The sequence below is a fragment of the Equus caballus genome, chromosome 23, assembly GCF_041296265.1.
Source record: "Equus caballus isolate H_3958 breed thoroughbred chromosome 23, TB-T2T, whole genome shotgun sequence".
NCBI lineage: Eukaryota > Metazoa > Chordata > Mammalia > Perissodactyla > Equidae > Equus > Equus caballus.
In genome coordinates, this window is record NC_091706.1 from 65,040,137 (window position 1) to 65,065,552 (window position 25,416).

The 25,416-nt window shown below is 50.4% G+C and overlaps 1 protein-coding gene across 2 annotated transcripts in view; it reads right to left on the minus strand.

Annotated features, from left to right (window-relative positions):
* SYK (spleen associated tyrosine kinase) overlaps positions 1-25,416 on the minus strand; it is a 94,862-nt gene that overhangs the window by 32,016 nt on the left and 37,430 nt on the right. Inside the window, exons 2-7 of one of the 2 annotated variants that reach the window (XM_023627554.2) lie at positions 23,879-24,334; positions 21,513-21,673; positions 7,521-7,659; positions 3,869-3,950; positions 3,448-3,497; positions 1,734-1,802 (exon numbers count right to left, since the gene is read on the minus strand). In XM_023627554.2, the coding sequence (XP_023483322.1) occupies positions 1,734-1,802; positions 3,448-3,497; positions 3,869-3,950; positions 7,521-7,659; positions 21,513-21,673; positions 23,879-24,292 (915 nt within the window). In that variant the 5' untranslated portion in view covers positions 24,293-24,334. The remainder of the gene's footprint in view (positions 1-1,733; positions 1,803-3,447; positions 3,498-3,868; positions 3,951-7,520; positions 7,660-21,512; positions 21,674-23,878; positions 24,335-25,416) is intronic. The other variant, XM_023627555.2, reaches the window with a different exon arrangement.

The following is a 25,416-nucleotide window of genomic DNA, read 5'->3' on the forward strand; positions in this document are numbered from 1 at the left end:
CATAAATAGAATGATGAACGCACAAGCCGTGGGCACCGGGCATGTGGCCTTCATCCACAGGGGCTCCCCAATGGCTGCGAGGAGACCCTGTGAGTGGAGGGGCCAAGGAAGCCGGGCGTGTGAGGGGTCTTGGGCCTGCTGAAGGGGCACGTGCATGCTGTGTGGGCTGCCCTGAGTTGCTGTATGAAGCTTCGGCAGCACAGCATTGGGTTAAGGACTTCTGCTTCCCGTGTTCGACTGCCAAAGCATGGTGGTGAAGTCAGTGATGTGAACTGAATTTGTAACATAACCTTGAAAAGATGATGATTGAAAAGCTCCCTGAATCAGGATACTTTTTGAATCAGCTCAGTGGATGGAGCCCCGTCTGTCCTACTTCCCACTGGACTACAGTCCTGTGAGACGCCATGCTGGCAACCGAGCAGAGCCCTCGCCAAGGAGAAGGGCCAAATGCCCACAGGGTCCAGGGCCAGGTGGGCCAGAAGGTGGCAGCTGTGGAGAGCTTTGCCTTGGATCATGGGGAACGTTGACCTCTGCAAGGCCAACGCCGCAATCACCTACTGGCCCTGGTGGCTGGAAACAAACACCAAGTCGTGGGACAGGAGGGATACCGACACAAAGAATGTATCACCTGGACAACAGGGCCCCCCTCAACATGCCACCCCCGGGCACAGGCAGCCCTCCCTGTCACCCCCTAAAAGGGATGCCTGACATTTCCCAAGAGCCGATCCATGCTGACTGGACAAGTGACGTGAAAACATAGTCACTCCTTCCAGGTTTTTCATGTAACTGCCCTTCAAACATCATGTTAAACTCACTTCTCTGCTCCGTGGCCAACGAGACTGAGAGTGTCCGGAGCACAGCTTGACCACTTGGAAAATTTTTAATAAATAAAATCTCAGGGCTTTTAGGCTTTTTTATTTCTGCTGTTTCTAAGAGGGACATCAGGCAACCTGCTTCAAGAGTTGATGCCCAATTATTGCTGAAATGCTTGGAAAAATACCAACTGACACGAAAATGGAGAGAATTAATAACAAAAGAATCAATTTTATACCACCAATAATAAGAGTAGCAAGGAAAAAGGCAATCCATACACATGTTATATATATATTTTGCTATATATATATATGTGCATAGTAAAATGTAAAAGTGTGTCATATGTCAACCTGACTGCCTCAGAAAGAAAAAAAGGCGTTTCTAAGCCTCAAAGTCCACCTCATCTTTATACAAGTTCTATTTCAGGTTCTGTGCTGGAAATCTACAGCCACGAGGCAGTGACTGCGGCACTTGAGAGCTATAAACTAAGCAGCCTCAGGCACTCACTGTGCGGTGCCACAAACTCTGGCGTTCCTTTCATCCACACATAAATGAAATAGTCAGTGACCATGACACTGCCACCTGTGATCCCGGCAACTCAAAAGTACCTTGGCTCCCCTAGAAAAGATTTTCTGATATGACCATTGGCTCCCACCTGTCATGCTGACCGAAATGACTTTGAAGCGCACATTTTAGCAGAGCGAGCCGGCTCACGGTGATGGACTTTGCAGCAAAGTGACTGGGACCCACATGGAAAGCACAGTGAGTACCGGCGTGGGCTGCCCGTGAGGGCCACCCCGCGGCCAGGAGGCACGAGACCAGAGCAGGGCACACGCAGGGCAGCCGGGCGGAGCGTGGTGCTGAGCGCGCGTCAGTCCTACCACTCAGTCAGGGACAGCAAGCAGGGGACGCGTTAGCACCTTTCTGTGGCCAGGCTTTGGGAAGGAGTATGATTTGATTCTTGAGATTATTCCACCCGCTGACCAAGTCTAGAAACCATAATGGCAAAGAGGAACAGTAAATGTTTCAGAAAACAAACACGGGCTCGCTTACGCAACACGCGATTGTGACTTGCCTTACAATCACATTGCCACCCTCCAGATGCTGCCCAGGCCCTTCACTACGGGCAGCATGAGATCATTAGGGATGCTTCAGAAAAGCCCGCCACCTGAGCAGAAGGATCTGGAGAAATATTTTACAATATTTTCCACGGAAGGCTATACAATTAGTGCTGTTATGTTAAATAGCCCACGTTTCATATAGAATGACTAGGTCACAGACTCAAGACAATAACTGGTCTAAAGAAACTAAAAGGAAATCTGATGCTCGATTTTCTTACTTCTTTGGCTGTTTGTGGGAATTCACTGAATTGGACACTTAGGGTATGTGCATTTTTTTCTGCGTGTTATCTCACCAGTTGATAAGTTTTTCCAAAATATTTAAGTTCTTGAAGCCACTGGGCGATGCATGGCTAAATACAGGGCCTGATGTCCTTCTGAGCAGTCTTGGCCCCATACCCTCTCTGTCTCTGGGGAAAATGGACCTGTCTCTCAGAGTGCATGACCTTCAAGGAGACTGGTCAGGCCCGTGAGCCACGTAAAAGGTAAAGTAAAATGATGGCTTCAAAAAGGTTCTATATTTTAAACGTTGATCCCAAAGTCCACTGGTATTTTAGCAAATTCCAGTTCCCCCAATCCAGTGACAAGTGCTGCCTGGGAGAGCATCGCTGTTTCAACGTAGGCGTGACTTCTGAGCATCAACAGTCCCTGCTAGGGGCAGCATGGACATTCCACTTTCTGTGGATTTTGTTTTTAAGGGTTAACAGGCAAAAAGTGAGGCGTAGAGCGCACCACTCCTGATGGGGGAATTTCTACGCCGCACAGAGGGCGCTGAAGGGCGTCAGAGGTCCATAGCAAGGTCCCCAAAAGGGAGCCGGAAACCCGCTCCTGCTTTGAGTTTGAATGCGTGCATCAGCTCCTAACAGTCTGGAGTGGAAGGGAGGCGGATTTTCTGTCTTCAGGGCCATCAGGTATGTCGGGCAAACTCATGTGGAGAGGTGTGGACAGGTCACGTTCTCATCTCATGTTGACGTGAAGGGGGAGGTGGCACCTGGCCAAACCCGCAACTCCAAACTTCTCCAGAGGCTTCTCCGCTCAGCTGTTGTCAAACCAGCTCTCCCAGAGAGGTCGAGTCTTCTGAGAACAAGGTCTTGGTTGACTGAACCAAAAGAGTCGGGTGGACCACCTCAGGGAGATATCTGATAGACCAGGCTGGTGACACCAGGTCATGGTCACGTGGATCGTGGGCACAGGTCCACACAGGTGGTTCCAGACAGAGCCTGAACAACACATCACCATCTCCCAAATCTGCCAGGAGGCATACTTCTGATTTAACTCTGGGTTTCATGGTCACTTTGGATACTTTTAGAAAATGGGGTGAAGTTAAGCTACCAAAGAAATTAGCTTGGCTGGCTTGGAACTGAAAGTAGGCTGATTCTGGCTGACACTCACCAGCAATCCCAGTTTATCAAGAGTGATAAAAACAGTCACCACTACTCCTCTTAGCTAAAGCCTGCTCCTCACTGTGCTAACACACGACCGCTTCCCCTTTAGTGCTGTGTCTAACGACACTTACCGCAGGATGGGAACTGGGGAGTTGTGGACGACCTCCAAAATTAATATTTCCTGGTTGGAAAGGGCATGGACAGTTACTGCCGAATCAGCGAAAACCACCTATTTACCCCTCCCCCACGCAGATCCATCATTGTGATTACAAAACATTATGACTTAAGAAACAGATAACGCATACATTGCTTTTTATCCTCTTTCACTCAACTGTCTCACATATGCAATTATAACTAGTTTTTTAAAGTTAAAATTGTCAGCCCTTTCTTGAGTAACAATATAAACAAAATTGGAGCGATCTGACATCATTTTTAATCAGTCAGTAAAAACAAGGCCTCACCCCACTTGAATTTGCAACAAACCAAATCTAAACTGAGGCCGATTATTATCAATATCTGAAAGACCAAGACGCGTAGGTCTTAGTGACTCACCTGTCTGTCCGCCAATTTTTTGACATGGAACTGTAAGAACTCTTAACAAACCATCTGCTTTATAGGAATAATGCTCTACGAGCTGGAAGAGAAGAATGTAAGAAAGTGTGATAAATAACGGAGGCAGGAAATGGAGAAATCTACCTGGAGCAGCTGACTCCTCTCTCAGCTCAAAAGTGATCCCAGGATAACTCTTAACAACAAACGCTCCCTCCCTGGATATTCCTCCTGATCCTCCCCACAGCTCTCTCCTTCCGCCTCAGGCTCTGGACAGAAGTCCATATGCCCCTTCCAGATCCTACTCCACTCTCGGCCCATCCCCTCCCTTCCTCCTTTCTTTTCCTCTCTCTGTTTCTTTCTTTTCTTCTTTTTGTAGCAAGTTGCATTTATTTGTTTATATTTTCCTACATCCACATGACGTTATAAAAGCAAATTCAGCACGCTAACATTCATTCATTCAGTCATTTAAGAACCATTCTGGGGGCCGGCCCTGCGGCCGAGGGATTAAGTTCGCGCTCCGCTTCGCCAGCCCAGGGTTTCATCAGTTTGGATCCTGGGCGCGGACACGGCACCGCTCGTCAGGCCATGTTTAGGCGGCATCCCACATGCCACAACTCGAAGGACCCACAACTAAAATATACAACTATGTACTGGGGGGATTTGGGGAGAAAAAGCAGAAAGAAAAAAAGAAAAGGTTGGCAACAGTTATTAGCTCAGGTGCCAATCTTTACAAAAAAAAAAAAGAACCATTCTGCTGTGTGCTAGGCCCTGAGACAGGACAAAGGAGAGCTAAAGTGAATGAGACACACTCCTACGCTTGAGAGGTTTACGTTCTTGGTGGAGAGACAGACAAATGAATCACGATGTAGAGAGATCAAGGCTGTCATAGTGCTGTGGACAGAGCCTTTGGAGGGACCCCGTAATTCAGCCCAAAAGTTTCAGAGAGAAGATTCCACAGCACAGGTGACATAGGAGCTGGGACGTGGGGAAAGGTGATCTTTTGGAGAATAGCCTCATGTTGACAGAACATGGGCATCCTTGGCTAATGGCTCCAAGAAAACTGAATCATGACATCCAGTTTCCACATTAAAAAAATAAGTTAATGGCTAGTAGATTTATTTATATCTAATCAAAATTATGCAATAGGAAGGTGGTCTTGGTATTTCTCATTTTCTTTTCTCACTTCCTCTTCAGACAACCTAAAATCTTCCTATCTGTATCTCTTCCTTATCTGTTTCTCAGTACGTTTTCCCAGTCAAGGACTCTTTGCTCCTGAGTCTTTCCTCTCAAAACTTACCTGCTTGGGTGAATGTCTGTTGAATGAATATATTTAACCCTTCCAGGTAGCACTCTTTTTTGGTTTTAATTTTATTTTACTGTGGTAAGAAGACTGAACCTGGGATCTACCCTCCTAACAAAGGTCTCAATCTGATTAGCCCTGACCCGCTACTGAAACGGACACTAAGTGCTCCCTGTTCCGTTAAACTCAACAGTGTGTTCTCAGGCCGACAGTAGTGATGGCCTACAGCAGTTGACACATCCTGTCCCCTTCTCCAACTGTCATTCAAATATCTCCTTAAATGCTTCCGCTTTCATACAATGTACCCCATGAGGGTGGCTGGGGAGGCGGGCAGACACACCCGGAAGGATTTCCCCTTTGGCAGGAGTCTGCAAACTTTCTGTAAAGGGCCAGATGGTGACATTTTAGGCTTTTTCAGGCCACATACCATTTCTGTCACATAATATTTTATTTTTTTAAACAACCTTGTATAGTGTAAAAACCGTTTTCTTCAAGGACTACACAAAAACAGGCCGGGGGCCAGATTTTGCCCATGGGTTTGCCGACCCCAGCTCTTCAGTAAGGAATCCGGAGTAGTCTAGTAATCACCAACTCTCAGAAAAAGAGCACCAGACTCCTGGTGGGGGTGGGCACAGAGCTACCCTACATCGCTGTCAAGAAAGACCAGTGAAAATGAAAGGCACTACTGGTATTTTTGATACTCTTTTTAAAGACAGTAGATAGAAAATAGACAATGGGAAAGATGTAAGGAGGGCTGAACGCTGTGAGATGCGGGAGGCATTGATGGCCACGGGAAAGAGCCGTGGGAAGGAACTTCCAACAGTTGGAGATGCTCGGCACTACAGAGAACGCACAGACTGACACTGTGATGGACTCACAGGAGGAAAGCGGTCACTGGGAGAAGCCCAGTGCCTGTGTACCAGTGATGGAGCTGGGCCTTCCAGCGTGGGACCACCACATGGATCTGGTGTCCTTAATCGTGCACTGTCAACGAGTCTTGTAGGAGATGAGAGACTTTGACGGGAAATGAATACAGGAAGGCAGCATTCCCGACTCATCTTTCTGATTTGCATTGGGCTCTAGTCCCCAATAGGCTAAATACTCTTTCAAAGCGATACTATTAAAATAAAGCAAAGCCTGTGGCTGATAATGAGTCATATGCTAATGAGCCACAAACCAAAAGGCGATGTTAGTGTTATGACTGACAAATAGAAATGACAAGCAATAGGATATATTGGAGTATATGAGGAAGATATTTGGTGTAAACCTAATTTGGCCTGACTTTGTTTTTTCCAAAAGGGGCTGACATGGCCATTGAGCATGCATTGCATATCTGCTGTAAACATTTCCTATGGCAAGAACAAATGCCCTTAAGATAAAGGTGCAACTTCCCCCCACATTGGCATTTCCTTAAGGATAAGCATCTTTCCTTAGGCTAGGAACTGATTGCTGTGCTCACCTGTGACCACCCAGCTCACCTGTGACCACCCAGCTGGAGACAACAGACCTGCCACCCTGCTGCGTCCACCGAGACTGCAGACCTACCTGCTGCATCCATCAATCGCTGTGCCGACAGAGCAGTCTCGCGACTACTGTAAAAGGGACATTTCAATCCTATGTGAAACATCTTCTTTGGGGGTATATAACCACTCTGTGCACCCCACTTCTTCGGTGCCCGTTCTTCCTTTGGGAAGAAAGGCCCCGGGCCACAGTCCTCACATTTTAGCTCAGAATAAAGTCACCCAAATTTCCATTTATAGATTGGTTATGGATTATTTTCGTTGACATGACTAATCTAGATAAATGCTCTAATACCCTGCGTTCAGACAAAAGTACTATTTTTTTCAACTACAGCACTAGGAACCAACATACCTTAGGGGGTGGCTACCCCAAGTGCTTGAAAGGTAACACGGATCCCTGGTCTCAACTTTTAAAGAGACAGGATTTTGAGGTGGTCCTTTCCCTCGATTCCCACATGTGGGGTTGCTGGCTGGCCGGATGCGGACACTGGAACACATCCCTGCTCTGGGTTCCAGGTAGAAGGTCTTAGAAAGAAAAGTTTTCTAGTCCCCCAGGCAGGGCCTCCCACTAAACTCTGGGCACAGCCCTGAGTGGCCACTGCCTCGTGGTACCCAGAGCCAAGTGGCCCTGGACAAGCTACAGAAGCTTCCGGAGCCCCGTTCACCTAACTTGATGACCCCTGGCCTGGCGATTCTCACACTTGGACACATGTAGAGCACCCAGAGGCTGAAAAGCAGGCTGAGATTGGGTGGGTCCGAGGCAGGGACCCGGGTGGGCATTTCTAACAAGCCCCAGGGCCCAGTTCCTCTGGTTTCTGAGGACTACGTGTACCTGCCAGAGCGTGTCGAACTTCTTTCCGTCCGGGATGGACAGCTTCCCCGTTTTGTCCTTATCGATTCGGTAGTGCAGCACTTTCCCCTCGTGCAGCAGGCACAGGGCGTAAGACCCGTTGTTGTCCCTGGCCCTGATCCTGGAAGACAGGAAACGGTGCATCACCCCAGGCCCACTGTTCCCGTGGGAAGACGCGCCCTGGGCGGGCACCTGCAGCAGTATCCACACCTCGGGGTCAAGGGCTCTGCCCCCCATGCCCAGGGAGGCCCGGCTCACGGCTCAGTGACGATGGCACATGTGCCACAGGAAATGCTGCAGGCTGGGCATGGGCTGCAGTCAAGGGCGAACAGGCCGGGGAGTCCTGAGTGGGCAGCAGGAGAGGCCTGGGCTCCACGGGTGAGTCTCAGTTCACCTGGAGCAGCAACACCATTCAGGGCACCAGCACATGGGACCCACAGGCCCCCGCAGCTGGGGGGCGTCTGTGGAGCCTCTGTACTCACCTCCTCTCTTCACCGAGCTCTGCTTTGGGTCAGATTCCAACCAGTGTAGCTCCCCGGCCTGGCCCAGGGTACTGTTTTGGGGGGTGTTTGGTGGGCATTTTAATTAGGACCTTCTGGACCACAGATGGAGCAGGGTGAAAGTTCCCACTCCCCAGGGTCCTCTTGCCCCCTCACACTCTCCCCTTTGCAGAGAGGGGAGGGCAGAACCAGGATTTAAATTGTGGTCCCATCAGGTACCATCAGATGATGTCACCGGGAGAAGAGAATGTCATCCACAGTGGGGTGAGTAACAGCAAGCAGAATTAGGGCTGTGCTCGGCTGTGCTGACGCCAAGGCTCTGCCTGCATGGTCCTTGGGGGTTCTCTGGGGTGTGGCCCCCTTTCCTTCATCCTGGGGAATGAGACTTGCCAGTCCCATAACAAGCAGAGAACACATCTTGTAGCTTCTGCCTAGGAGGAGAGAGGCTGCTGGGGAGGCCACCGTCCAGGCCGGGGCTGCAAAGGCATGAAGTGGACGCGAACCCCATCTCTCAGTTGAGCTTCTTAGTCACCCCATGCTCTGCCCATTTTCCCCTCTCAGACACTCAAGCCCTTTGGATCACAAGATCTGAGAGAGCGTGAGTCACAGCACTCCCAGAGACCTCACCAGGCCGGGCATTTTCTAAAATGAGGAAATGGAGGCCCTAAACTGTTAAGCAATGTGCCCAAATGCACCATACTTCGGGAAAAGTTCAACTGTGCCAAGTGGCTGGGGGACTTTGGTGTTTGGGGGAAATTTCTGATGTCTCCTCCCGGTTGCAGGAGGTCACCTCCAGGAGACCGGCTTTGGAAACGGATGTGGTCACACGTTCCTTGACCTTGCAAATTGGTCTCAAACAGCTAACCCAAGACCTGAGTGCTGAGCTGCGTTGTGTAGGGTGAGAAGCTTGTTTTAAAAATACATTTCTTTTCAAGTCGTGCTTGGCTGTGCGCGATGGACGGGTTCCCTCCACGCCCCACAGCTCAGGGCAGCTGGTGTGGTGGCGTGACACACCCAGACCCTCCTGGCCTCGGCAGGGGCAGCTTCTGAAACCCGCACCCTGAAAACAGCTCCTCCCTCCCAACTCAACCGAGTTGTCCGCACCGAAGTGAGCACACATCTCATTAAGGCCAGTTCGTTGCTGTCAAACTAAAAAATAACCACACAGAAAAGGTGAAATATATTTTTGTATGGGGCAGAACTGAGTCTATTTTAGAGGAAGCTGTTTTATCACGCGGAATGCGGAACTAGTTATATTTTATTTATTTTATAAGCATTAGTGACAAGCAAATAAGATAGTATGGAGGAATAAAGAACTATACAAATTCTTAACTCCAAGCATTAAGAATCTACACGTATGCATATAAAAAGTGGCCTTGGAGAACGACTCCGTAGGCCATCCAAAAATACCATTCTCTTTGACTTAGAGTCCTTACATCTCTGACCCCTGGGTCTTGGAAACAATAAACAGAGTCTGAACTCTGGTTTTCTGAACTCACATCCAGTCCCCAGCACTCCATCTTGCCTTATGACTTGATTGACTTTTTCTTGTTAAAGCCGAGACAGTGGATCGCGACTGCCCTGGGAGGTGGTGCAATCACCTCATTAGAAATCTGGGAGATGCAAATTAAGACCACACTGGAAATACCATGACACACCCTTCAGACTGGCAAAAATGAAAATGTCTGATAATGATAAGTGTTGCTGAGAATGGGGGCAGCAGGCACCCTCATATCCTGCTGGTGGGAGTGTGCATCCAAACATTTTGGAAAACAATATGGAATTCTCTTCTGAAATTGAACCTGTCCATCCTTTGTAAGTCAGCAATCGACTCCCCTTCCAGGTGTACAAAATTTGTGATCTCAGCGCTCAGAAAGTATGCCGGGATGTTTATAGCAGCGTTATCTGTTTACCAGAAACTGTGAACAACCTAAATGTCCACTGACGGCCGAGTGAGTAAATAAATCATGGGGTATTCACACCATGGAATATCCTGGAACAATAAAATGAACGAATGGCAGTGATAGAAAGCAGACGACTATCGTGAGCATAAAACACACAACGTGTGCACAAAGTTCTGAAACAGGCAAAGCAAACAGTTTTGTTTAGAGATGTGCACTTAGGTCCGAGGTAGTCAAACTGAAAAAAAAAAAAAAAAGATGAAGAAGAAAGCAAGGACATGGTAGACACAGAGTCCAGGAAATGGTGTCCTCAGTTGGGGGGGGGGGGGCGCTGAGTGGGGGACCTTCTGCCATGCTAGTGTTGTATTTCTTGACTCTGGTGGCATTTGCTCTGCAATTATTCACTGAGCTGGACATATAGAGTGATGTGCTTTTTTGTATATTTTATTGTTCATGATAAAAATAGTATAAAAAGAGCTGGTGCAAGGAGGAAATGGCATGTCTCTTGCTTTTGGACAAGCGATTTCTGCAAAGGCACACACTTCCTCGAGGCTTCCCCAGGCCCTGGAGGAGAGTCCCTCCCTCCCGGAGCTCCAGCCAGGCAGCCTGTGCCACCTCCTGGGACACCAGCAGCAAGAGCTACCTGGTGAGCACACACGAGGACCAGCAAGCCCAGGGACGGGCTGTGGACATGCAGCCTGAGCAGTCCCCCAGGCAGCTGGCAGGAAACAAGGGCAGAGAAGGGAAACCCACAGGCCCAGCATCTGTAGGTAGCAAAGACCAGAGGCTTGGTGACATTAACGGCCAGAAACTGAGAGGTGTCTGCTGACAGCAGGCAGGTCCTGGGCTGTGCTATTTTTATCTAATGTACTGGAAATCCAGGCTTGGAAGCTGCAAAAGCTCCTCCTCTTGCCCCCTCCTGTTCCTCAGAGAGCCCCCCTCTGTCAGGGAACACCCACCAGGTTTGTGGCACAGACGCCCAAGAGGGGAAGAGCAAAGGCTGGTCTCCGGCTCCTCTCGGGTCGCTGCCTTCCGCCCTGGGGTCAGCTGGCCTCAGGCACGTTCACGGAAGCCCTAGAATATTTCTTCCCAATGAGTCTCTTGGAGAATTCAGCACACAACAGATTTGTGTTTTGCTACGAAAGAGCATAGGATATCAGCGCTTTGAACCGCCATTCGAGTGCGAAGTTGCTCTAACTGGCCTTAGACTGTCTTGATGTCCAACGGCAGGCGACCTTCCTTGGCGAGAGGGCAGGAAAGCCACCATCCTCGGAGGGCGAACAGCCTTAGGCTCTGTGACCCAGGCCTCGCACCTTGTGGACACCAAAGCACCTGGCAGAGGGGAAGTGGGGAGTGTTGGTTCTGCTAGGCACAGCCTGGAGGGCTCAACCCCTCTGCCCTCTTGGATCAGAGAGAATGTGAGGGGGTGATGCCCAGACACTGGAGGGGAAGTGAGGACCTGGGAGGTTGGGGGACCCTAAGGAGCTCCCCCATAAGGTCCCGGGATGTTGCATTATGTCTGCCACAGACAGAACGGAGCAGCCAGGGCACAGCCTAGCCCACCAGGCACTCTCACTCTCCTGCGTGCTTTTGTCCAGGGCAGATGAGAGCATGGCTGGCTGGAGGGGAAGGAGGGCAACCTGGGGTGGGCTGTGTGCATATGATGGTCCCTCACCGTGGCCGGGGTGGGCCATACAGATAGACAGGGAGGGGCTCCCAGAGCCAGCATTCACCCTCCTGTCCAGGGCTGACGCTGTATGGGGTGGTCAGATACTGTCATACGGGGCCTCAGTCTAGGCCTTACTCAGAAGGTCTACCCGACAGTGGCTTCTCAAGAGGGAGAGCTGGGGAACCGGGAAGGAGAAGTTGTGGGAGTGACATGCTGAAGAGTGTGCATGCCAACATAAGGCCCAGAGTCCCCCTACAGAGGAGAGGTGCCAGCCCTAACAATCCACAAAAGACAAAAGAAAATGCAACTCTACGTGCTTTGTCTCGCCTCACGGCAAAACTGAGGCACATGTGCGTTCCATACAAACAATGAAATCAGGACCAGTACAGAGCACAGGCTCAAATCTGGGGCCAAAGCAAGCTGCTCTTCCACACATCTGCCTTTCAGAAATTTTTATCACCAGTTCCCCACTCTCTCCCTCTGCTCTAGTTCAAGAGATGGAACCAAGTCACGCTTCTTCTCTTCTAGCTTCACGGGGACCTTGATCGGAACAACGAACTGATACAGACATCAGTCTACAACCCCCTTTGAACTTTTACTTCAGACAAGCAGTGACCCTCTGTTGACCTGAGGTCACAGAACCACGCAAGTCAAATAAAAGAGCGCACTTTGATCAATGATGGCAGCACACGAGAGCTGGCAGGGCTTAGCTTTTATTGTGGCATCTGAAGCTCGTGACGGCCAAATGCAGTCTCCCTCATTAGTGAACACGGGTAAGGTTTTTTCTAAACCCACAATTTGCTTTTGATATTTAAGTATACAGCAAAAAGCGAGTTGAAATCTGAGCAGGGAAAAGTGAGCGGTAAATAAGAGCACAACAATATGAGTTTGTCCTCAGGGAAAATAGTAACATGAGTACTGTAGTGGATGGGGGGACACCCAGGGTCACCAGCAAGATGGGTGCGGGAACCTGAGACTCCCACATGAAAGCCCAGGCCATGGAGAAGAAATGCTGGAGGACGGCGTAGTGTCCCAACAGAGGACACTCAGGATTCCCACAGATGAATATCAATCAAATACAAGCTCAAGAAGATCACCCAAACATAAGAAAACAAGAGTTATGAGAAAGAGGGCAGGAAGGGAAAGAGAGCAGACAGACAGAGATTACACCCCAAGTACTTTCTGTACTGGAGTCATCAGACACAGACTATAGCCTAAATGTGGACGAACTGTTCAAAGAAACAAAAGATGGAATCACAAAAATTAGCAAGCAAGAAGGCACTCTCAAATAAATGCTCAGGAATATTTGAAAAATAATAACAAATAGAACTGCTAGAAATAATGAAAAATGCAGTTGGTGAGGAAAAAAAGCAGTGAATGAGTTTAACAGCAGATTAGACACGGATGAAGTGAAAATTAGTGAACTGAAAGACAAAGATAAAGATATTCCCACAATGCAACACACAGAGAAAGGTAATAGAAAATAAGAAAGAATATAGAGGATGAGTTGAGAAGGCCTAACATATGTTTAACAGGAGCCTCCAAAGGAAGAAATAGTAAGAAAGAAGGAGAGTGATATACGAAGAAAAATAGCTGAGTATCTTCCAGAACTGAAGAAAAAAAAGAACCCATGGTTGTACGAAGAACAGATACAGGATAACTACTCTTAGCTTTATACACATTACCTTGTTCATCTCCACAGCAACTCAGGTAAAACGTTAGTTTCCCCATTTTATCATTGAGTAAACTGAGGCTCAGAGAGATGATGAATTATGTTGTCTGATCACAGAGCTATTAAATAGCTGGGTGTGTCTGACTTGCTGGCCTGAGTTTCTGTACTATCTCACTTAAGTTCCTATACATAGAAGCCGTTTTAAGGTTAACTCTATCTCAACCAGTCAAATTACACACTACTTGAGATGTACTTCACAAACACTCCCTACTGCATGTGTGGTTACAGACCCTCCAAAGAATTCAAGAGATCACTGTTCTTAATGCAGCCTAGGTGGGTATCTGGCATCTGGAACACGTTCAGATGTGGTCCCCAGACCAGCAGCCTCAGTATCACTTGGGAACTTCTTAGAAATGCAAATTCTTGAGCCATAACCCAGACCTAGTGAGTTTAAAAACTCAAAGGAGGGTACCCAGCAATCTGTGCCTTAACCAGCCTCCAGGTGGTGAGCACATGCCCAGAAGTTTGAGAACCACTGCTTACATCCTCTCCTCTGGACTTTGTATTGTCCTGTGGAACCCAACTGAAGGTACATTCATTCTTTATCCTTTCTCCTCATTTCATTCTTTATCCTTTCTCCTCATTTACATTTGTTCCTGGCTCATAGGGAATGCAAGTGTGTACTCTTACAAGCCGTTTCAAAGTCTCTGAGAAGTCTACCATATTGTGAACACTGTTTTTTAAGCCACCTTACACTGAGTTGCATTTGCACTGAAAACCATTACTAATACCTATTTCCAAAGCAAGGCATCTGCCATCCAGTCCACCTGGAGAGGGAGGGTGTAGGGCGCTGGCAGAAGGTACTGTTATAATATTCAACGGTGACAGGTATGCCATCTGGCGTCCCCAAACCAGGTCCACCTAGGCCTACTCCTGGACAGGGACCACATGGCTCCAATGTGCATACCCTGATTCTGAGTGGACACAACTCTTTTCCCTAGAGAGCTGGAGTCATTAAATCTTCTAGCCCCCAGTTGTGTACAGGATGGTGTGCACCCTCCAGGGACCACCTCTGCATGTTGCTCATTGCTTCACCTGCAATAAGAGGCATGAATGAGTGAGTGAAAGTGTGTGTGTGTGTGTGTGTGTGTGTGTGGGAGGGAGAGAGAGGGAGGGGTGTAGGGATATGATACGAAAGGATATAGTGTGAGAGAGGGGAAGGAGGAAATAATGAGAGCGTCATGCTCCACCTGGAAATGGCTAAGAAAGAAGGGTGACTCAAAGATTAAAGTGTTTGTTTCTCCTTCAAGGGCCAGGGGAAGGAAGGGGTGGGGGGGACGACTTGAATTTCAGGTGTAGAGCTCGTAAGAGCCTGCCACACAGGGAAATCGATGCTTCCACGGAGGCTGGGAAGCTGCTTGATTGCTGAGGGCCTGCCAGGCAAGCCACACTCCTCCCTGGGACCTGCTCGGGGGCCTCTGCAGTCTTGTCTCTGCATGTGGGGAGCAGGGGGTCCCTGGGGATGACTTTAACCGACATATTAAAGAGTTGTCATGGGAAAGGAGCATGTCTAGGGGTCCCACTCATCATGTGTGACAACCACAGGCCAGTGCAATGTGCTACAAGGGATAGAACGCTCTTGTGACCTCAGGACCAGCGAGGCCCACAGGCCACAGCTCCCTCCCATCCTCCTCCCTCGCTCCCCAACACGTGTGCCTTTCAGATCATTGAACTTCAGACCTCCTGGGCTTCCCCTCTGCCTCGGTTTCTCACCTTCCCTGCCCTGCCCACATGACTCAGCTCTTGCATGGGCAACACTGTCTCTAGACTTCTGCAAACTGCTATGCCTGACCTAAGGCCTGCCCCAGCCGCCTCTCCCCCTGCAGAACCTTCAGCATGGCCGCTCTTCCCCACATTCTCCACACTCTGGGGGGCCAGCCAAGAGGTCAGGGTCTTCCTCAGGACCTAACATATCTCACAGATGTGACTGCCCACTGGTTTGGCCCAAGATGCTGGGCGTGGAAGCACCTCCTTCCCATCCCGACAGTCTGCCACCACCCAGGAATCCCTGCTCTCCCGTGATCTCCTCCTTCAACTCCGTCACCTCCTATCCCTATGGCAACACTGGCCTGGCACTCACCAGGCATTCCCAAAATAATACATAACACCTGCTGTCAGCACCATGTGACCACCACCTCTTCCACCACTCTCACCTCAGGGCTCCAGCACACCTGCCTCCCGCCTGCATCCCGCTCTGGCGTTCCCTCCCTCCTGAGGAGTCCAGGCCTGCCCTTCACCACCTCTTGCCACCTCCTCCATTCCCCTGCTCCACTCTTCTGTCCCAGCTGCCTGGAAAGACCTCAACTTCAGCTAAATCTAATTGGCCAGTTTACTCTAAGGAACATTTGGCAAATCCTACAACGGGCGCATAAATAGGATGACCGGCCGGCCTGAGACAGTCCTGTTGCCCCTTGCTGTTCCTCCTGCCATCCCACCAGCGGCCCCCTTTCACTCTCACAGTGTCCCTGCTGGACAATCCATGACATGGTCCACCGCTTAGGATTAGGAGGGACTTCCTGTCTGATCTGACTGCCTCCCCATCGCACAGCTTGTCACTCCAGCCCCCACTCCTGACCAGGCCATGCTCAGTTCATGGGGTTGGTCCCTAAGACTCTGCACCAACTTCCTGCTGCCCAGGAGACTTTCTGTCCCTTCTCTGCTCTCTTCCTCTCACTGCTCAGAGCACAGCTTAAATGTCCCTTTCCCAGAACGATCTCTCCCACTGAGACACTGTTCTGAGCACTGGGGTCCCACCAGTCAAGATGGCGGCTGATCCCTGCACACATGGCACTCAGAACAAATGGGGACTGACGGCTCATAAACAAAGGAACAGAAATAAAATAAAGATAACACTGGATAGTCAACAGGGTCATTAAGTTAGACGGCTGCCCGTGATGGATGGAATGAGACCCATCATCGTATGTTACACACTGTGCAGTATGTCTTTCTGACCTGGACGTCTTCCTCCCAGACTGCAAACACCGTGCGGGGGGGACTAAGGCCTATGTTGTCACAGTCTCCATGGCTCCTCTCACAATGCCCGGCATATATCTGGTTGAAGGCACTAATATTTTGTGGGATGAATGACTACTTTTATAGCTTCTTTTTTTAAACAGCATACTTCTGAAGTCAGAAAGCAGAAACTGGGGTGAACACGGCATTGGTGACCTATCGGTTTGCTGACTCCGACAACTCTGAAATACCACCTTTTCTTTGCAACATTAATTCAACTTTTTTTGGAGAGCCACCATCTGTGTATTTGAAAGGTCACCTTGAACTCGCTCTTGGCTCTGTAAGATTTGCAAGGACTTGCTAGCCAAAAATGATAAAATATTTACCTGGGTACTAACACAAAGCAAGAAACAATTCCACTTCCACTTCTTTTCTTTAACAGGACTTACAACTCTTGGGCTATTTTCATTCTAAGATGCTTTATACGTTGAAATGAAGGGCCCAGGCCCTTGCACCTCAGCCGACCTGACGTGCACTTGGGGAGGCATCGTGCACGTGGCTTGAAGCCGCCCGCATGAACCACGGTGGGAGGTGTTCCAGCACGGGAGGCCTACAGCTTGTTGACCACAGCCTGTCCCCATGGCCTTGTCTGGCCCAAGCAGGGCCCAGCAACATGGCCACACGGGCTTAGAACGTTTTGCATGACTGGTAAGAGATATTTAATTGCAATCAGAGAAGACTGCTCTTTCTTCCACTCCCACCCCCTTTCCCAAAGTTGACAATGCTCCTAAGACCGCGGGCATTACCAAAAACGAGTTGTGAACCTAGAGGAAGGACTGAGTTTTCATTTTTTTATATATAGAAAATAATATCACCAAATTACTGTCAAGTGAAGAGGTGATCAAACAACGTGCAGTCCAAAAATATAGCAAATAAGAGCTGCAATCGTCACGTGTCAGGCAGTTAAGTAAAACCTTATGTTATTCTAAAAAAATTGCCACATTTTTGGTATTTACCAGCTTTAAAAAATTGTAATTTATTGTGATTTTTCTTCTTATTCTAAAAAAAATATATTTTGTACCTAATTTTGTATTTTTTTTAAAAGAGATGCTCCAAATTGTATCTGTCTTGGACCCCTCCAATCTTGGATCCTTCCTTTGGGGGAGGGGGTACATCATTTTTGGAAAATCAGCTTTGTTTCTCTTTTCTAACAGATTCATTTTCAGTCACACCTGAGCTATGACATTTCTCAGGATGGCAAATGGTGCTGTCACATGAGGCCTCAAATTGCTGATGGGATGTGCCCCCCACCGAAGCCCATGCACTCTGCCTTGGTCCCTGGTGTTGCTCATGAGGCAGACCTCTGAGCCCTACTCCCAGGACCCGGGCGGGCGGCTCCCTGTCCACCCAGTGTTCCCATCTGTCCGGCCAGACCCCAGACACAGACAGGGGGGCCTCAACAACAGGCATTTCTTTCTGGCAGCCCTGGAGGCTGGGAGCCTGAGATCCAGATGCTGGCAGATTCAGTGTCTGGTGAGAGCCCGCTTCCATCTGGCTGTGTGCTCACACGCCTGGCCTCGGGCTGAGCACTCAGAGAGCTCTGGGCTCCTCCTCTTCTTATAAGGCCATAATCCCACCATGGGCCCCACCCTCATCAGCTCATCTAACCCTAGTCACCTACCAAAGACCCCACCTCCAAATACCGTTACACTGGGGGCTGGGGCTTCAACATATGAATCTGGTCAGGGGGGGGACGACACACAAACATCCAGCCAATAACACCAGGTGATGAACAGCCATCTCTAGAAACACCACAGATGACTGTGAGAGGGCAGACCCACACTGTCCGTGTCTTCCGTAAAGAGCCTTGGCGCCCACACGCTTTATTCTCCAAGCACAGTCCAGTCCCCGACGGCTGCCTCCACACAGCCACGCCCTGAACCGTCCTGGCTGAGCCGTGCGGACTGGAGACAGGAGGGGGGAGCTGACGTCTCGCACGGAGGCACCTGGCATCACACTTTGCATGGGGAGTGCGGTGGCGCTGGTGGTGGTGGAGTCCCTGGGTCCCTGGATGTGGCCTAAGCCACCGCCTCCCCTCAGCCCAGACATGGCAGGGACCCTGGGCTGCATCCCTCATCTCCCACTTGCCTGACAGCCTTGGCCAAGCTCCCCTGTGGCTAAGTCCTTGTCTGAAAACAAAGCGATTTAGACCCACTAGCAGAAAGGCCCCTTCTGGTTCAGATGTTCTGGATTTCACACCATGCTTCATGAGGAGAGAAAACTGGAATCTGAGCTGGCCAGCGTCCCACAGACACAACCCGTCCTGGTGGCTAGGAGTCTCTGGGGTGTATTTTCTGCACTTTAAACTGCATTAGTAAGGATGCATCACCTCGTCTGGGTCTCAAACTTGTTGAAATACGCTGCCTTTTCATCAGTGTGTTCTGTGGGCAGCAAGAGAGTGTTTTCCCAAGACAGCAGCCTTCTACCCCGAACCAGAATGTAGACCAGACGTTCCAGAAGGAGCTCTGGTGTTTCCACACTTGACCTGCCCGCTGTTCCCTAGATGGGAGCCGCAGGCAGTCAACATCCCCTGTGGCCACCCTTGGCCTTCACTCCTGTGTTCGCTAACGACTCAAAATGAGCTTATATTTACTAAGCTTCTGCAAAGTGCTTGGCGTTGCGCACGGCAGGTGCACAGCCATTAACTGATTTTACATCAAGTTAATGAAGCCCGCTCGGCAGTGGGAATCACGGAGATTCCGTTCTGCTTCTGCCTCGGCCAGCATCTCAGCCTTTCCCGCGCCGGGGAGCTCCCGGCTCAGGCGGGAGACACAGGCCCAGGGGAGCACCGGGCGTGGGGCATGCGGTGGGCGCCACACGCAGCCCAACCCCATCCAGGAAGGCTGAGAATGGCCTAGTCGGAAGCCGTGAGCAGCCAAGAGTGGGGCTGTCAGCACTGATGGGCGGAGTCAAGCAGTAAGATGAGGAACGGGAAACACAGGGACAAAAGGGGGTCAGTGAGGCTGTTCCCCAAGTGCACACCATGTGCCTGAATTCTGCTTTCCTCCTCGCTGCAGCGAGGGCTGGGGACAGCAAAGGACGCAGGTGGACCACCGCCACAACGATAGGGGATGTCCGCGAAAGAGAGACACCGAGCCAGCCTCCAGGTCAGGGGCGGAGGCTGCAGGGAGCAGGGCCGCAAGCCAGCACCCCCACCCTCCCTCCAGCAAGCAGACCTGCAGTCCAGTGTCCGGCAGAGACAGGACCCCGAGGTCACCATAGCAGAATGGACACCACACGTCAGCTTACATACACGGAAGCGCACAGTGTGGCCTCCGCACTGGCGCACTGTTGAACCCCTGTCTCTTTCCTACACCCAGCCACCTGAACGTCACCCGACGGTGGATGGACCCACTCACCCAAAGCGAAGTGCCCCCAATGCCAGACCCTCCGAGCACGGCACCCACACATGCAGTTCCCTCGCCTGGATGGCTTCCTACTGCCTCAGGGCTGTGATGCACCCATTCCTTCCTCATCCCCCCCACAAAACAGAAGCCTGGCCCCAGCCACACAGGCTTGTTCCTGCCTTACTCGCACCGACCTGCCGTGAGCTCTGCTCACTCGGGGGGTCTGCTGTCCACCCAGAGGTGGGCTTGGAGGGAGGTGCTGGGTGGCTCGGGCCTCCATCTCCAACGCCCAGAACAGTGTCAGCATTTGGTGCCTCGCACAACCATGGACATCAGGAAATGCTGGTCCGTGGATGGACAAGCCATTTCAATGACAGGGAAGCAGGCAGGGGACACACTCTTCTGGGAAACCTGCACGAAGCCTGAGAAGAGCAGTGGGGAAGGAACCCCAGCTCGCGGGCTCGGCTGCCCAGGCTGGCGTTCCCTGCCACAGCCCGGTCTGTCTCCACAGGGAGCCGGCGGCTGTGCCCGGAGCAGGAGGCCGAACCAGGGGACAGTGGGGCCTTGCTGCTGGGATCATCAATTTGGGGCTGACAACACAACAAGATGCCACATGCACCATCCCACAACCTCTGCATTGGAAACTATTCCTAAGAAGATGGTAAAAGTCCAAACCTCAGGGGAAAATGAGCTGACAGGTGCCACACGGAGGAAAAAACGCACGCCCCTCCCACCCACAAGGATTTCTATGGGCAGCTGCGACTGCCTGCTACGCTGTTGCTCCAGTCACTGCTGTGCCAGCCCGGGCGGCTCTGTACTTGATTTCAGGATCACTTTGTAAAAAAGGGTATTGTGTTTAAGATTATTTCTTAAGTAACAAGTATTACGGTAAAGTCAGAGGAAAATTCTTTAAACAGACGGATACTCAGCGAGCACACTTCTACTTCTAAGAAGTTTGCAAAGTGAGCTGCATATGACTCTGCGTCCCTGAGGATGGGGCTGCATCGCTGTTCGTAGGCGTCCAAGGCAAGAATGGAGCGGTTGTCCTCTGAGGCACCCTGTCAGCATCTCTGGAGGGTCACTGAGCAGTGACGACAGGTGAGTGTGCCCCTCCTGAGCACCACTGCGGCCCCTTGGCTGCGGCACCTCAGCGGGGTAAGGCTGACACCTGCCCACAACGGCGCCTTACCTTCTCCTGACCGCTGACCCCGCCTGAGGTGGCCTGCATCTCTGGGACCTCTAGTCCTGGGGCCCAGTGACCACTAAGGATAACGATGAACAGTGCTCGGGACACAGACCTCATTTCTGAGACAGTGGGGCTGAAGTCTGCAAACCTGCTCATGCTCAAACGCCTGCCTGACCTTTCCGGTGAGCTCGCCTCAGCAAGTTTTCTCTAACATCCACTCCAACGGCACTTAGTTCCAAATGAAGACAGAAGTCAGGTCTGAGACCTCAGGGCAACCGGGAGCGAGCATGCAGTGATGTCCTCAGTCCAGATGGATAGACACAGACACTGCCACACTTCCTGTATTTGCCATTAAAAGCAGAATATGTGGCTGAACAACATTTCCTTTAAATTACGTCCCTCAGTGCCCAAGAGGAGTGTTCACCTTGGGGTCAGACTGGGTAAAACAAAGGCTGAATTATAAGTAACAGCTTCAATTAGAAATGTCTTTACGGCAGGCCAACACGCGTGTCAGATGACAGTGTGTGACCCCTTCCCGGGGTCTTGGAAGTCCAGTAATGGAAAGGCTCCATTACTCCAAATGGTCCAGCAGGAAGTAGGAGGTGAAGGGAAAGACACAATACTTACAGAAATTTCCCATTTATCTTGGATCCTATCAGGACGACTTGCTCAGATTCATCCCGAGAGATTTTTCCATGGAACCAGGGCATCTTTTCGTGGGCCGTGGTGGCGATCAGCTTCTCCAGCTGAGGTTTCTGGCTGATAATGGCCTGCTCCAGAGCTTCACCCTGCCAGCAGGAGAGCAGAGTGATACTCAGTAAAAATGAAAAAAAAGACGCAGAAATCATTTCCAATCTGTGCTAAGTCCTGACATGGTAAAATACAATCTAATTTATATGTTGGTTGGTTGGTTGGTTGGTTGGTTCATTCATTCATTCATCTTTCATTCAATAAATAAAGCCAATGAGATCTTATACATTATTTAAATACCTTCAAGTGTATAAATAACAAAATCGAATTTAGAATACAGAGATTGGCCTTAAAGCCAGACAGGGCTTTAGAAACCATCTGGCATAATCCATGAGATCTAGAGAGTCGGCCTCCTGCTCTTCAGATCAGCTGTCTGCTAGAACTGATTGGCCTGTATTTGAGCCCGATCATTTAACAACAATTAAGAAGCCTTAAGATGTGTGCAACCCAGGAGACACACGTTTTCCGGCTGCCCCTACAAGGCTTCACACCAAGCGCTTGCACACGCTGCTGCCTGGAACTGCAGATGCGACCACAGAAGGTGGAGGAGGTGAACCCTGACAATGCAGAAATGACAATGTAGAAAACAAAATGGTGAGAGGGCTGGACAGCTGGGTGAATTCACATGCTCCTTGTTCTCAGTGGGAGAGAAATCAGTGTTTTCAACAGTAGTAAATGAAGACCCAGTGTCTGGTTATTTGAAGCTATAAAAAGAATCAGAAGAAGTAAAACTAAAGCTATAAGCAACCTAAAGCAGGCGGTGGGAGGGAGGAGGGCAGACAGGAGGGAAGGTGAGTATGGGAATGCTGTCATCTTCACAGATGGCGTGAAAAACAAACGCAGTGACAGGTCACACACCAGAGAGGCATCCGACATGAACTGAGCAGAGGTCAAAAGTGAACCAGTGTAGAATACTACTTGGTCATAACAAAGAATGGACCAGGGACAGTGCGGTGACACAGCTGAGTCAGAAACGCACAATGCCAAGTAAAGAAGCCAGTCCAGAAAGGCTACTGCTGTGTGAGTCTATTTGTCCACAACATTCTGGAAAATGCAAAACTACAGGGACAGCAGTCAGATGAGGGGCTGGCAGCGGCTGGGGGGTGGGTGTGCGGGTGCTTAAAGGGTGATGGGACACTGCATGTCTTGATTGGGGTGGGGGCCACATGATGCCACGTGCTCGTCAAAAATCACAGCACTGTACACCCAAGAAGGATGAATTTTATGGTGTGTAAATTCTGCCTCCATAAATCTGATTTATCTGACTTAGAGTAAAAGAATAGTCTAAGACATATCCAATAAATGCTAATGAAAAACGCTCAACACCAAGTATTAATATCTGTCTGCAAGGTTGAATTTAGTGCAGAACGTGTTAAAGGAGTAAAAGAAGTCGCCGTATGCAATCCTCAGAAAGCCCGTACTGCCTTACACCTGTACGTGTCAGAGAAGGCAGAAAAACGCATGAAGCAAACATCCAGGAGACGCAGGAGAAATGGCTGAACACATAACTCCAAGCAGGAGACTGTCCACCAGCCTGTTGGCTCCTGACATCAAAAGCTGTTGAGAGTGTGGCAGGAATGTAAGTTGTCACAACCTCTGGGACCTTTCTGGATGACAACTTCTCGATGCATCCAAATTAAACACACACTTCCTTCACTGGGGCACACCCAACCTTTGAGGGTTATCCTACAGATATTGCATAAAAGCTTAGAAGGATCGGTAGAGAAGTATGTACTAGCAGCGTTATTTGTAAACAATGGAAGTGCCCCTCACTAGGTGCTTGTTAAATAAATTATGGTGCGTAGGAGGGAGTATCAGGTAACCAATAACAGGCTGGTGACGCTATGTGTGTGCTGACACGGAGAGTTCTGCAAGAGACGTTACGAAGCTATGAAACCCAGTGCCACTCAGTATACATTGCCTGACTCCCTAGGTAAATATAAAACAGGGGATGGCTGGATGCCACTCTGAAAGGGCCCAGCAAGACTGGGGACAGTGGTTTCCTGGGGTGGAGAAACCCACATCACTGGCACAAAGCACCCCACCCTCTTAAGTGTGGCCACAGAGGAGGCAAGGCTGACTTCTTGGAGTGAGGCAGGTTTTAGGTAAGTTAGTGACTAGGGAGATGGCTGCTTATCCGAGGCACCACCTCGTGGCTGTGCATGGAACTGGGGTGCCTGTGGAATTCCAGGGCCCCAGAGCACACAAGACCATGCATGGCAGTGGGACCAGCTGCAGCCCACCTGCAGGTTCCATGTCTGTTTCACGTATTCCCTAATGAGGTTCTCCTTCAGGTCCTCAAAGGGTCCCGTCTTGGGCTGCACCCCGGGCGGCCGGTTGAAGGGCTTCGTGAGGAGGCAGACGAGGCCATCCGACTCCTGGGAGTGGTAGTGGCAGAGCTCGGCGGGGCTGCTGTGCGTCCTGCCGCCCGCAATGGCGTACGTCCCATTCAGCTCCCGCTCGATGGTGTAGTGGTGCGCCTTCCTCCCGTGCGCCACCGACAGGGCGAAGCCACCCAGGTAATTGCGGCTCTGGCGCAGCAGGTAGAGCCCATCGCTCATGCCCCCCTGGACCAGGTAGTCTTCTGCCTCCTCCCGGGTGATGTTGCCAAAGAAGAAGGGCAGGTTGTTGGCGCCGTCGGCCGTGCCTCCAGCCATGTCTGCGCCTTCCCCTCACAGGCGAGGGCACACGGTGTCCGCCTGGGCAAGACAAAGACGGGACATGGGTCAGGATCTGAGCAGCAAGAACAGGTGTCCAACCACCAACCCCCCAGAAGTGGAGACAAGTCCTCCCATCAGGGGGACGCTCTTCCCTCTTGGGACCTGGGTATAGATCCCTAACGTGCTGTCTTCCTTTCTAATCACACAATCATTAGATTTCCAAACACATCCTCTCAATATTGCACCCAAAAATGGAGTATCGGGTCAACATGACCAAATGAACCAATTTTTTTTTGGTGGGGACAGAGAATTCCAAGAGACACACTAAAAAGAGAATCCCACTGCACACAGGGCTGAGGAGCCGGCCCCGATGGTCAGCAGGCACCCAGGGCAGGACCTAGACAAGCTGACGCGCAGCGTGCTCTCCCGGTGGAGACAGTTGTGAAGGATGCCTGCTGTAGTCAGAAGTACTTGCAGTGAAGACATTACTGAACGCTCTTCTGCCTGACGTTGGGTGTCTGCTGTGCCTAGTCCTACGCTGCAGTTAGAGCCAGAGAACCAATGGGGTAGCCACGCGTACACACCACGTAAAACCGTGATGATGGTCCCCATGGCCTCTCCACCCCTGGTTGGCAGACAGGACTGACAAGCCACTGCCCTGAGGCATGAAGAGTGACATCCTCCCAGAGCCCCTGGTCGGCCCACTGTCCCCTCCCTGCTTCCTCCAGACCACTTCCTGACACCCGCCAGGCAGCATCCACGTGGCTGATGTTAAAGAAATACTGCAGGTTCCACATTTGGTGAGGATACTTCTAGCACTAAACACACACACACACTCAGAAGGGGAGAGTGAAGGCAGTGGACGCACTTTTAATAGGGAGAATGTTTTCCCTCTGTCGTGGCTGTAGATGAGAAGGATGTATACTGCCAGTCCAAAAGTATCTAAAGAGGTGTGCATTTTGACCAAAAGGGGCTTGTCATCGATGGAAAATTATCTATATGACTCCATCTGTGCACCTTGGGAGAAAAGTGCATGTCCCGTTGTGTTACACACACACACAGTCACACACGGAAACACACAGAGATACACACCACACACACAGAGACACAGATGTACATAG